Below are 14,255 nucleotides of genomic sequence, written 5' to 3'. Positions count from 1 at the left end.
CCATGACAGAAAGAGCCTGAGTTAAGCACTGTGAAACCAACTGCCAGCCAGGAACCACACTGAAGGCTTTGTGAAGATCCATAACAGGATGTTACACAGCCAGCCAAAGGCAGGAAGGATCGGCACTGGGAAGCTTATTTGTGCCTTCCAATTAACTCCTCCACCCTTATTGGCCCTTCTCTCACTAAGCAGTGTTCAAAAGAACACCATCAATTCCTCCTCAAATTGTTCCCAGCCTCTCACTACAGGTGTCAGATCCCAGTTACCTGCTTATTATCAGTCACTTAAGTTATCACTCAGACATGACATGACATGACAGTCCCTATCAGAGATATGACAATTTACCTGCTTCTAGCCTAAGAGAATGGGACACCTTTAGAACCTGATGTTACACCTGAGACAATCAGTAGGGTTTGCTAATGAGCGAGAACGTTCCTCCCACATATTGAGAGCATCCATCCCATTCCCACCCACTGCCAACTGTGCACATTTGAAGACATTCTAATTAACTTAGTATCTTTCAGAGGACTTCAGGGAGACACACAGCCCATGGTTTCAAGTTTAACAGTACTACTTTAAAGCTCCAAAATCTGACTAGATCTTTACACCTCACTCCAACATCATACCCAAAGATGGATTTAACTCTCATCTACCCTGCTCCGCACATACCTGTGTGCAATTGCCTCCTGGAGCAGATGCATGCGATCCCAGTAAGTTTCAGGTTCAAAGCCTGAAACAAGAGAACCAGACAAAGGTCAACTGAAACCATTTAATCTTTACCAACCCATAAGAGGCTTCCCCAGGCCAACTCCATTGTGTGCTTCTCCCTATTCCTTTAAGCCACCTCCTTTGGTCCTATTTTATCTGTCAGCACTCGCCCTGAACTCCCCACATTCCATTAAGAGGGTTTTTTAAAAACACCAACAGTTGATTCATGAACCAACCCTGGATTTGGCTTTTGTGACCCTGTAACTACATAAAAACAGTAAATACATAGGATTTGAGAGGGGTGGTTTCACTGTTTGTTGCTCTTGCAATACTATCGAAATATTGTCCTATGTTTCCACTTTGCCCACCTTTGGGCATCAATAAGATGGCAAGGGGGAAGGCCTGGAGTTAAGACCAACTATCCTTCCATGAGGGTCCCTGACCCCAAATCATGAATATATTTTTATTTAGTGAGGATCAGGAAAAAAAAAAAAATGAGCGTGACTACCATTTTGAGCACCACTGCATTAAAAATAGTCTATTTAAAGCCAGTGGGGCTACACCTGTACCACAACATGTAGAATATTCATTGCTCTTTCTGCATTTACAGTCAGACTCCAGGAAGAGTGTTACCAGGGGTGAGAACAATTTAATCAATAAAATGAATTTTTAAAATTTGTAAACTGTGATCCTTTTCAGATCATCCCTCTGCACCAGCTGTATGATGGATCTCTCTGTGCTGGGACTCATGAAGCTCTGACCTCTGGGCAAGGCTCACAGTTGAGGCTTATCACAATAGCATCACTAGGAAGGGAGAGGTCATGCTGAAGAAAAAAAAGGATTGCTGTTCCTAGTACTTAATCTCATGAGCAAACCTTCCTACCCAGAATGTAACCATGGCAACAAAAAGAGGATGCTAACCATGGAAGTCTAGCTAATGTAATCTCAGAGAGAAGGGAACAAACAAATGCAAGATACAAATGCAGACTGGCTAGCGAGACGGATGGGAGCTGCTGGCAGAATGGGCTTTTATAATTTTTACAAAATGACAGCAGGGTAACTACCTGATATAGTTTCTATAGGAGCATTCAGTGTCATGGCAACAGAGGAGAATGAAGGACATGGAACTCTCCCTGATGATGGGCACCTCTCACCACCAACATGATGCTGTGGTGTGTGCCAACTGCCCTGAAGTACAGCTTCCCTCCTCATCCTGAATGAGCTGTACCCTTAACAGTAGATGGGAGGGAATGTAATGGCAGGCATCTTATCCAGCCAGTGATCATATCGTAGGTGAGATTCACATCCCAGTGAGAGTTCTCCCTACAAGAAGGTACCCAAGGCTGGCTGGGGAATATTTCTTACCATCAAACAGATGCTCACTGCCCTCCTTCAGCAAGCAGCTAACATTGAGTGGGATGAACAACTGTGCTCGAAGTGGGTCTCCATATAGGTAACTGGGCAACGCAAACGGACCCTCCAGGACTGGAACCAACAAGAAACCACAGGATGTAGCTTTCCGATGCCAACCCTGAACCTGTGAAGGGATTCAAATAATGAATCACATCATGTATAGCTGCATGGAAAGGAGTACTTATGTGCATAAGAGCAATTTGTCTCGCCAAGAACAAATCAGACATGCTCAATTACCAAGGGGCTTTGCCTGCTTTGCATACTGAGCATGCAATCATCTTCATACGCAAAGCAGCACAAATACAAGATTTCAAAATTGTATTTTTTAAAGGCATGCCACATAAATCAGAATGATCAATTAGATCAGGCCGGTGCAGAGAAGCTAACTGAATTCTTTGCATCAGTCTTCACTACAGAGGATATGAGGTAGATTCCCCAACCTGAGCCATTCTTTTTAGGTGACAAATCTGAGGAACTGTCCCAGATTGAGATGTCATTAGAGGAGGTTTTGGAACAAACTGATAAATTAAACAAACAGTAATCAGTCACCAGGACCAGATGGTATTCACCCAAGAGTTCTGAAGGAACTCAAATGTGAAATTGCAGAACTACTAAGGTATGTAACCTGTCATTTAAATTAGCTTCTGTACCAGATGACTGGAGGATGGCTAATGTGACACCATTTTTTTACAAGGCTCTAGAGGTGATCCTGGTAATTACAGGCAGGTAAGCCTAACTTCAGTACCAGGCAAACTGATTGAAACTACAGTAAAGGGACAGAATTATCAGACACATAGATGAACATGATTTGCTGGGAAAGAGTCAACATGGCTTTTGAAAAGGGAAATCATGCCTCACCAATTAGAATTCTTTGAAGGGGTCAACAAACAGGTGGACAAGGGTGATCCAGTGGATATAGTGTACTTGAATTTTCAGAAAGCCTTTGACAAGGTTTCTCACCACAGGCTCTTAAGGAAGCTAATTAGTCATGGGAGAAGAGGAAAGGTCTTCTCATGGCTCAGTAACTGGTTAAAGATAGCAAAAAAGGGTATGAATATATGGTCAGTTTTCAGAATGAAGATAGGTAAATAGTGGTGTCCTCCAGGGATCTGTACTGGGACCACTGCTGTTCAACATATTCCTAAATGATTTGGAAAAAGCAATAAACAGTGAGGTGGAAAAATTTGCAGATGATACAAAATTACTCAAGATAGTTACATCCCAAGTAGACTGTGAAGAGTTACAAAGAGATCTCGGAAAACTGGGTGACTGGGCAACAAACTGGCAGATGAAATTCAGTGTTGATAAATGCAAAGTAATGCACGTTGGAAAACATAATCCCAACTATACATACAAAATGATGCACTCTAAATTAGCTGTTACTACTCAAGAAATATCTTGGAATCATTGTAGATCTCTGAAAACATGCACTCAATGTGCAGCATCAGAATATTAGGAACCATTAGGAAAGAGATAGATTATAGGACAGAAAATATCATAAAGTCATTATATAAATCCACAGTATGCCCACACCTTGAATACTGTGTGCAATTCTGGTCACCCCATCTCAAAAAAAGGTTTATTAAGATTGGAAAAAGTATAGAGAAGGGCAACAAAAATGAGGATATGCAACAGCTTCCATATGAGGAGAAATTAAAAAGATTGGGACTTTTCAGCTTGGAAAAGATGACTTGGGGGGGGCGGGGAGGGGCATGGAATATAATAGAGGTATATAAAATCATGAATGGTTTGGAGAAAGTGAATAAGGAAGTATTATTTACTCCTTTACACAACACAAGACCCATAGGTCACCCAATGAAATTAATAGGCAGCAGGTTTAAAACACACACAAAAAAATCACAAAACGCACAGGCAACCTGTGGATCTCATCCCCAGGGGATGTTGTAAAGGCCAAAAGTATAACTGGGTTCAAAAAAGAATGAGATAAGTTCATGGAGGATAGGTCCATCAATGGCTATTAGCCAAGATGGTCACAGATGCAACCCCATGCTCTGGATGTCCCTAGCCTATGGCTGCCAGAAGCTGGGAGTGGATGACAGGGGATGGCTCACTTGATGGTTACCTGTTCTGTTCTTTCCCTCTGAAGCATCTGGCACTGGCCACTGTTGGAGGACAGGATATTGGGCTAGATGGACCACTGGCCTGACCCATTATAGCTGTTCTTATGAATGCACTTAAAATGGGATATTTCTAAGGAAACTGATTTAGCCTGATTACAGTAAGTGGCCAAGGACTGCTTAACTGGAACAAAATTTCCATTGGGAGAGGATCTACGTGACCAATGCCAAGGGGTTGAATGGGGAGTAAACAGTCTGGGATTTCTGAATGCCAGTCTCTTGATACAGAAGTTGCCAAATAAGAAAAAGAAACAAAGTTAAAGTAAACAGCAAATGTAGAGAATAGTTTTTCTTGTATTTTTATCCTTGGTGTTGTCAGTGCGTTTTTAAAAAGCCTCTTTGCTGACTGGGACAACAGGCTGCCTACCCAAGGGGCTCCATTAAAACTTTGTCACTGCTTTTCATTTTAAAAGTCAAGGCACAGTGGATTAAACTGTGCTGGCTCTCTGCACAGGGTCAAAGGCTACACACAGTGGCTCAAGCGGGACTTAAAATGATGCCTTGGCCTCATGCTGGCCCTCTGCACAGGGTGAGTTAACTCATTAGAAGTAAGAGAATGCTACACCTACGATAGAGTGACTAAACACACTGATTTATAACAATGATAAGAGACACTCAAACTCAGCAACACACATGCATAGCAGTAGCAACAATCAGCAAAATTGTCCTTCAAAAAGATACAAACTTCACTCCACAGCATCTGTCCTAGCACTTTTCACTGACTTTCCACTAATTGCCTTGCTGAATTTCCCTGTGCACTCAGGTAAGGACACACATTTAATCAGCCTGGCAAGTTTGAGAGCATCCAGGACACAAGGACCCTTACCATCTCAAAGAGAACAGCTGCTGTTACTGCCATCCAATGCAATTTGATCTCGAAGGCAGCATTCAGCGAGAAATTGCCATGGTAGTAACAACTGCACCATTCCAGGCGGTCAGTGCGGTTATTCACATCCACATCCAGCGTCACTGTCCGCTGCTCAGGTACTGTGGCAGCTATGCAGATATGGAGTCAAGAGTATTTTAAAAAAAAAAAAAATGTATCCAGGAGTGGGAAGGGGAGAGAAAGAAAATTAAAATGAGACATTAGTTTTAGGCACGGGTTGCTTCATCCCCCTGCCTTGCACTTTTAGGGCCAACAAAAATAGTCCAAGAATCTTGCTAGCCTAAATCACAAGAATGAAAAGGAGAAGAGAATTCCACCCACACCAGGGAACTCTGCTGCCCCAATTCCTTTCCTCCAGAAAATATTACTCTAAACAGTCCAGTGACATCTAAACTGGGGTAGACAGGGACTCTCCCCTCTAGGAAGTGAATCAGTCCCTGAACCTACTAATTAAAAGTGGAGCTGTTCTAGAATTTAGTAGTATTCCAGTGTGGAACAGAAGGTGCTAGGGAGGGCTAACCGTGTAACATTTGCCTCTGAGGCATTCCAATTTGATGATAATGTTCTTTACATATCTCCATACAAATCACAACACTGAACATTTTTACATCAGGGAAGGAGTATTCCAGAGAGTTTACAATGACAGCCAAAAGGAGATGAGGAATGCATTTAGTTTCCAGAGTCCCACAAAAGTGGTCTACATTAATGCAATGTTAAGGCTGCACATTAAAATTTTTAAAAAGGCAAAAAACCAAAAAGGTTCCTACAGCATGATCATCTTTAGCTTATTGCATTTAGGTAGCATTCTTTTCCTTTTTGAAATTAGTATTTCTGTAGTGCCGAGGGGCCCCCTCCAAGATCAGGGCCACATTGTGCGAGGCCACATAGTACAGTCACATAGGAAAAGAAAGTACCTGCCCCCTAGAGCTTACACTCTAAATAAGTGAGGGCTTGTCTACACTTAGGCCTAACTTGGCATTGCTGTGATCGATGCAGTGGCGTCCATTTAGCGGGTCCAGTGAAGACCCGCTAAGTCGGTGGGAGAGTGCTTTCCTGTCGACGAAGAGCAAGGTAAGTCGGCGGGAGAGTGTCTCCCGTCGACACAGTGTGGTGTAGACACCGCTGTAAGTCAACCTAAGTAACATCAACTTCATTTACGTAACTGAAGTAGCGTAACTTAGGTCGACTTACAGCTTTAGCGTAGACCAGCCTAAAACACAAAGGGTGGGATGGGAAACAGAGGCACAGGAAGGGGGAGGGACTTGCCCAAAGTCACACAGCAAGTCAGCAGCAAAGCCAGGAATAAGGCCCTACCCCTTAAACTAGGCTGCCATTTCTTGTTTTTCTTATTACATGCCTTAGTTTAATATGTTTCTATGCTGTTCAATATTGGACATAAAACACCAACAATATGCACTATGGCTGTGTTAATATTGCTGTGACATTTCCCAACCTGCATATTTGAACTGTCTTTCATTAGTTGTTTGGTATTTTTTAAGCAGAGAAAAGGAATTGCTCATATTTTGTAGTCTTCGCATTTAAAAGTTCCCAATTAAGTTTTGAAATTCACCCCCAACATGGAGGGAATTGGGGCAGAGTTCCCACCTTTGCTTCTGCTCTAATTTGTCTGGAGACCATTTTCTGGGAGGCTGGGTTAACAGTGCAACATCCTATTGTTTATGCTGCAATTACTTTAGCTTGGCAACAGAAAAAGAGATAGAAATAAATAATAATAAATGCCAGAGATGTCATCTTGGAGAGCACCATGCAGATGCTCTTTTGTAAATAAGTCTCATCACTTCCTGGCAAAGATTTATCTCCTCCAACTCCCACCTAGGCCAGGTATTGTCAGACATACCAACCTCTTATTCTTTTATTTTTCTTCCTGCCTTTTTACTCAGATATCACTGAAGATGCACGGTTGTGGGTAGCTTGGGGGCTCATCTTAAAGTTACAATACCAGCTTTTCAGGAGCCATGTAATGTAACGTAAATGATGAACCACCACAGAAACCCACTTTGGGATGTTTGAGGGCAGCATCCCAATAGGAGGTAAAGCAGAAGCAGCTCAATCAGTAAGGAAGGCAGGTGCTGTCTGCCAGTGCAACTGCCAGACACAACAATACACCAGCCAATTTGTATAAATTAGCACACGCCGAAGAATGAACTCCCTGCTCCACTGCTAGATGGTTCCTCCTCCAAGTTACTGGTAACACAGGACTCTCCATCAAGACTGCAAACTGTCTCTTTCTACCTTACCCGGTGCCTCTATTCACAGACCAAACAACTGGAGGCAAATCCCCATAGGAGCGCTCCTAACAATCCCAAAACTATCACTGGATTAGCATCTTAAGTGTCTCTAAATTTAGGAGACTCAAATGGGTTCTTAGAAAATGGTCCTAATTTGACGCTATAATAGAAGACCTCTGACTTTCCATACACTTGGCTGGTTTTAAGAGAACTCACCTGCTTCCCAACTGTGTCTTGTACCAGTATTAACTAATGAGTTATAGTGCACATTGGAGAGGAGGAGCAGACAGGTTATTCTTCAACCACAGATTAACTATGTACATGGTTATAATTACTAGTGCAGCATGCATTGCTATAAATCAAAAGGGACAAGATTACGTATATCACAGATCAGATTTTCATTGGGAAGGGAAAAGGGACAATCATCAGACAAGTGACAGGGAAATTGGCAAGGATAAGGATTTTACGGGTACACAGAGCTTGTTCCAGAGCTCCCAACACTTGCATGCTGTTTCATATCACAGGCTGACATTTAGGGAAGGTGGAGGAGGGGAAGAAATCAAATGCAGCCAAAGCCAAGAGAGGAACAAATGAAGTCACGTGGACCGGCTGCCATTGGGGTTAGTAAAGCTTCCTGCCTCAGATGTACTGGTAATGTTTTTGGAGTGTTTAGATGAGAAACAGCACTGAAGTGGCACACAAACAGGTTTCCTTCTGAGAACAGGTAACACCACATTGTTTACTGTAGGAAAATCCAGTCATCCTTTAGAACAAACCATAATGGACAACAGTAGCAGTATGGAAGCGCTTTTCATCCCAGGACAGCAAAACGGATTACGGATCATTATCCCCATTTTACGATGGGGAAACTGAGGAACAGAGAAGTGAAGTGGTTTACCAAAGCTGCATAGTGAGTCAGATATAGTTTCATGAGCAGAACCTAGGTCTCCTGAGCTTCAGTCCTCTGAACCACACACTATCTGGACACCAGGCTGGGCTCAGGTTCACCGAGCTTATTAATTATGCCAATAAGGTTTTGTACTGGCCAAAAGGTTAGCTTCAGTGTGTAGTAGGTAAAGAGCTCCTGCTCACATGGTAGCTTAAGATAATAGAATTGTTAGCTTATTGTTCTAGGCCCCTCCCCTCATTTTTCTATTGCTTATGCTGTTCCTCTTCGAACAAAGCTTTCAAAAATATAGACAGGTTACCATAGCTTCAAATTTAGAAGATACAGTGACTATACAAGAAGAATGGGGATGTCACTTCTCTTCAGAAGAGTCAAATATATAATAGAAGAGCATTGGGGGTTCTCGCTTTCTAATTTAGATGGGACTTTATAAGATGCATCTTATAAATCTGAAGTTATGGCAATGACTTTTCTAGCATGTTTTACAGGGAACATATAGCATATGGCAGGAGCAAGTGACTCAAGCTGGCCTGGAAATGCAACAAGAAGATGACAAAGCACACATATTAGGACATATAACTAGTGAGTTTCACTGGCTGTTAGTGGTAAAAAAGGCACCATGTGGTCTCTGTGGCACTCTAGTGAGAAATGCTTTACAATGGAAGGAGATTTCAAGATGGGATAATGACACCCACTCCCATTGCATGCTCTGATGTTCCAGATTCAAAACCCCAGTTCATTCACACTGCTGGTATCTTTTGTAATTGTGGCCCCAGATGTCTGACCTGGAGTTCTTCAGCCTAGATTGATGCCACCATGGTCTCCAAGTGTCACAGTACACAGGACTCTCCTACATTCCACTCTCCACAGGAAGAGTATCACCAGGGCTCTTGCCACTGGCAAACACTTGTTGAGTAAGTATTAGACTTTAGACTTAGTTAAATGAAGTTTTGGTGCTCTGTTCTCACATGTCATCATTTCCATGTGCCCAGCAACGACTGAACTCCATCATGTAGTTCTGAAGAGTCACACCAGCCTCCCATGAAGACGGGAGAGGAGTATTATCTCTTCCTCAAACTCTAGAGGAAGGTGGGAATATTTTACTTTTAGGTAACCAAGATACAGATTGTTCCTCTCAGCCAGTGAAACGCATCCCAGAGACATGACAATGAGACCACCTGCATGACAAATGTACGGCCAGCATGAGATCTGCAGCCTGTTACTGGTCCACGTGAGATCATACCCTTGGTTGGCTGCCATTCCCCTTCAAAACACTCCCTTGTACTTCACCAGATGTCATCTGTGTTCCGCATCTACCTAATAGTGCGGCTGCCTGGCTCCGTCCTCCGAAACTGCGGCTAAAGGAACTGTGCCTACTTGCGTAAGAGGCTGGGCGGCTGGGAAGCCAGGGCAGGAGGAATGCTGGGATTTCTGAGTGCAAGAGCTCTTCTGCCACAAATGCCACCTCGAACCATTTCCTTTGGAAAGTGGAGAAATCGTCCATTGCTGCTGTGTGCCACATGGTGGGTGGCTGCTGCATACCCCCTGGATAAAGGCAATGGGAAAGAGTTGTCAGTCAAGAACAAGGACCCCTTAACACACAAGGTACCATTACACTTCCTGAATTTCTAGAGCCTAGGTTCAGAGGGAGCTGGAGATCTCACATTTGTCTTCCGATTCCCATCCTTTGAGTCGACAGTTCAAGGAAATTTGGTGATCTTTTCTAAAGGTATGTGGTGAGGAGGGTGGGGAGAGTTGAGTTGTCCATCTGTCATTAAATTACCCTTTTTTTTTAGTGTTACATTCACAAAGGCTAGGGCATCACTTTGGATCCCTATACACTATCCCCCCTCCTCCAAACATTTATTTAAGGATGCTCCCCTTTCAAATCCCTTCTCAGAATACACTTCTGCAGCAACACCTACAACAACTCAACAAAATTCAAGGTCTACACTGAGGGGCAATAGGGGAAAGCTCAGTAGTTACATAAAAGTCTGACCTCGGTCCGGCTCCTTATCAACGACAATCTTGTAGAAGTAAAAGCCATAGATGAAGGTGCGCAAGGCCTCTCCAGATGCGTGAACAATCAACTGCTCATCCAGCATTTTCTAAAGAAAAAACAAATGAAAAGCAGCTTTCAGTGGTGAATCGGGGCTTTGGGGTGGGAATGGGGAGACATAAGGAAAGTGGGTCTTTCCTTTGGAGACATTAAAGGTTCAAGCTCCTCACCTGTAAAGATGAGAACAGCAGCAATGCTTCCCTAGACGTGCTGAAAACCCAGCAGGCTAGTAGCGAACAGGGTCAGAAGTCCTCATCTTCCAGATAATTTGTATTTTGTTCTTTTGAAGTTCCCTACTAACTAGTCTCTTTCCAATCTGCCTACTACCTCCAGCGTTTGCCCTCTTACTTATGTGCCTTTGTCTTACATATGGGTTTTCAGGGAGCTGCAAGTAGCCATCACATGGCTTCAGGGCTCAGAAAGGTTCTAGGATCCTCTGTGCTAGCTGGCGTGGAGTCTCAATAGAAGTGAATTCTAGAGCATTTCTGAGCCTCAAAACACAAACCCTGATGTGGTTCAACAGGGAAAAGAAAAACCTACCATGCAGAGTGAGTGAGTGAGTATTACATATAGTGTGTGTATACTTATTTAAGTATCCTTGAACAGAACAGTTTAATGCTCACTGTTCTCGTGACAGCTCCAGTACCCAAAGCAGTTAGAAGAAAATACAACCACACTGTAGTGACTTACACTCCTAGCTAAAACTAGGGCTTTTGGTAACCACCAGTCAGCGTGAGATTGTATGTAAAACTGCCACCATCACACCAGCAGGGGAAAAAAATACAACACCTATTGCACATCATCATACTGTTCTGTGATAGGACATCTAAAAATCAAACCATTGAAGAAAATATTTTTTCCAGCCAGTATCTGACTTACAAAACAAACATTGTTGCATATTTATTGTGATCTCCATCTCAAGCCAACTCTTATTGGGGGAAGGAGAGATATAAAAACCTGGTGATAGGTCACATTTCCCTATACATACATAGTAGTGGAGACACTCTTGAAAAATATATTAGTAAGAGGACTTTAAATGAGACACACACACACACACACTACAGTTTCCCAAAATCTATGCTTTCCCCAGTGAATGGGACATTTCTGGCTCATCCACCTGCCCTCTTGTCAATTCTCTCACCTGCATGATGTCAATGGCCATAGCCTGGGTCTGCACCCCTTCCAGGTTGTTCACCAGCCAGTGGACTACCTCAGCACTGATGAAACAATACGGAGAGAGGCCCTTCTGTTCAGAGAGCAGCTGGATTCCTGTACTGAATACCAACACGTTAAGCATGTAATTAACATGAACTGAAATCACACAGAAAGACAGAAAAATTACTACTGCAGAGGAAGAAAACCCAGAATGAGAAATCTGAAGTTCTCTGTAGCTTGTGTACCGTTAGTCTCTGAGACTGCAGAAGTTTGTATTTTGCAATGGAGAAAGCTCCTAAATTACTCCCTCTACAGTGACTCCTGCTTAGGCAGGCCTGGGACTGTAGCACCTGAATTCTATGTAGCCTCATTTTTGTACCTTAATTTCTACAGGGACTCCTGCTGGGAGAGGCTAGAACTGAATAATACGAAGACTGCTAAAGAAAAGCTATTCCACCATAGACCATGAAACTCTTCCATTGGGTGCTCACCCATCAAATCCTGCTTCAAAGCCTCATAGTGAGATTTTAGGCATGTTTTGACTCAAAACTTACGTGGGGTGCTTCATGGCTTCAAGAATCTCGATCAGAGTGGAAGAAGTAGTCAGGGAGCTTGCAGAAGACTGCTGAGAGCTGGAAAGTAAAAAAAATTGTGTTTAACAGTCCTGTAGCTGCCAGTCTAGTTTGGCAGATGTTTAGGAGAGCTGCTGTTTCTTCTCTTCACAGCAATAATTGTTCCACGTTTTATCTTCTGTTCTTGGTGCATGTGCCAGTAATTTGCAAAAGGCAGGAGAGTCTACGCATGTAGCTCTTGCCTTAGGAAACCTCCTTAGTGCAGCACAGAGCAAAGGGGAGGAGTTAGTTACCTTTAAGGAATAAACAGATGACTAAAGAACAGGTAAAAGCTGTAAGCACATTTTTGCACTGGATTTACTCATGCTATACAAACCCTATTTGCATGCACTGTAGTTCAGAAGCAATTCAAAACACGCCATTTTAAAGATACTAACATGGGAAACAGGTGCTACTGTAGTTTATTTTTAATACCACTTCCCCCACCGTGTTTCACCACCAGATTGGAACCCTTGGATTCCAACAACACACTTGATCCAACTACGCACTGGAGAGACCCCTTTCTCCTCAGAGAAGAGAAGGTATTGGATTTCCATGTCCATTCAAACCCTGGCTTCCTCAGAGTGCTCCACTAATAGACCACAAAAAAGTTCTGGAAGGAGCAGACTGTTGGGGTGAGGGAAATCAGGCTCATGTCCATTCAATGCTGGACAACTGGGCTAGAAGACTGGTTTTAGCGCCACTATTCAAGGACAGCATTCTCCATCTAAGTCACAGAACATGGTCTTCAAGTGACATGTGCCTTCCAGTGCTGACACACATGGCATGAGCACAGCACATATTGTCCTATGTTTCCTACGCTAAGTACCCCCACCCCTGTTACCAGCAAGAGGAATGTATTGAACAGAATATCATTACAGAACTGCTGTGCTCTTCTTACCTGTTCTCAATGGAGCCAGCTGTGGCATATCCCTGGTCTCCTATATTCTGAGAGCTTCCAAGGGGCTGAGTGCTGCCCCTATCAGCTGACTGGCCTGTGTTTATCAGCATGTTGCCATCTAGGGCTGGAGGAACTGTCTGATCTATAGAGACCTGTAAGGAGCGCGACATAGCAACACCTTGTAATTCACAGAACAATCCTTTTCCCACTACCCCAGCCTCTCGTAAGCACCCCAGCTCAGACTCTTCCCGGGGCAGGCAGTCCTTTATGCAGCTATACATATACAACAAAGAAACACAGTCTTGCTTTGGTCAGAGCTACTGACAACTCTGCAATTCATTACATCAGTGTCCCAAATTGACCCAGATTAACATAAAGATCATCAAGTAAGCAGCAACCGTGCTAAGAGAACTGGTGGCAAGGTAGCAAAGCTGGCTGCAGTCTGATATTTTCAAATTTTAAAACGAACAAGAAAGGATTTAGATTTAAGAGAATAAGCACCACCACACAGCCATGGCAACTGATAGAACAGGATCTCAAGTCACTGAATGGAAGGGGTGAGCAATTTAAAAGATAACCTCAGCTCTTTCTCTGAGATTGAAGCATGTGAATTCAGCAGAGGGATTTCAGCTTTCATTATGCAAAACAAAACAAAAAACACCCATGCACACCTCTCTCTTTCTCTCTCTCTAAAAAGAAGCCATAAGCCAGCTATCTTTGATTTTTTTAGGGTAGTATCGGGAGACTGATTGGCACTCGCCCACAGCCATGTCACTGAGTGATACTACAGGACACTTTCCTCCCGCAGGAACACTTGTACTAGTCCATGGCAGACTGAATAGTTAGCAAAAATTAACATAAAAGCCTTTCAGAAAGAACGGGAACGCAGAAAGATTCAGCAAAAGACAGGCTGTAATTATCAGCTGCCATCTGCCATTAACACATATGGCTTAGGGAAAGACAAATTATGTAAAAGCTGCATAAGAGGAGTGGGTGAGGGAGACGTGAACGGCAGAGAAAGTCTAACTCAAACAGGTGTACAATTAGGGCTTATCTGCCTTTGTGATTCCACAATGCCCAGATTCAAGCACAGGGCCTGACTGACAGCATACAGCTCCCCTCAGCAGGGACTTTGATGGAGGATGACAGACAGTTCGGGGGGTTGGAGAAGGCTTTACTCTGTGTCACCTCTCCTCGCTGCCACCTCCCAAGCTCTCACACTTTGCAA

General features: G+C 43.3%; 1 protein-coding gene across 11 annotated transcripts in view; it reads right to left on the bottom strand.

The window, feature by feature from the left end:
• DEPDC5 (DEP domain containing 5, GATOR1 subcomplex subunit) overlaps positions 1 to 14,255 on the bottom strand; it is a 59,661-nt gene that overhangs the window by 1,768 nt on the left and 43,638 nt on the right. For 9 of the 11 annotated variants that reach the window (XM_054006404.1, XM_054006411.1, XM_054006408.1 and 6 more), the window contains 8 exons: positions 13,028 to 13,179; positions 12,070 to 12,147; positions 11,502 to 11,634; positions 10,301 to 10,409; positions 9,619 to 9,846; positions 5,086 to 5,255; positions 2,074 to 2,245; positions 670 to 730 (listed from right to left, as the gene is read on the bottom strand). In XM_054006404.1, the coding sequence (XP_053862379.1) occupies positions 670 to 730; positions 2,074 to 2,245; positions 5,086 to 5,255; positions 9,619 to 9,846; positions 10,301 to 10,409; positions 11,502 to 11,634; positions 12,070 to 12,147; positions 13,028 to 13,179 (1,103 nt within the window). Of the gene's footprint in view, positions 1 to 669; positions 731 to 2,073; positions 2,246 to 5,085; positions 5,256 to 9,618; positions 9,847 to 10,300; positions 10,410 to 11,501; positions 11,635 to 12,069; positions 12,148 to 13,027; positions 13,180 to 14,255 lie in introns of those variants that run through there. The other 2 variants (XM_054006410.1, XM_054006415.1) reach the window with 2 other exon arrangements.

Source organism: Malaclemys terrapin, chromosome 16, assembly GCF_027887155.1.
Source record: "Malaclemys terrapin pileata isolate rMalTer1 chromosome 16, rMalTer1.hap1, whole genome shotgun sequence".
In the NCBI taxonomy this organism is placed as follows: Eukaryota; Metazoa; Chordata; order Testudines; family Emydidae; genus Malaclemys; species Malaclemys terrapin.
The sequence above is the reverse complement of the archived record's forward strand: the minus strand, read 5'-3'. Positions and strand labels throughout refer to the sequence as shown.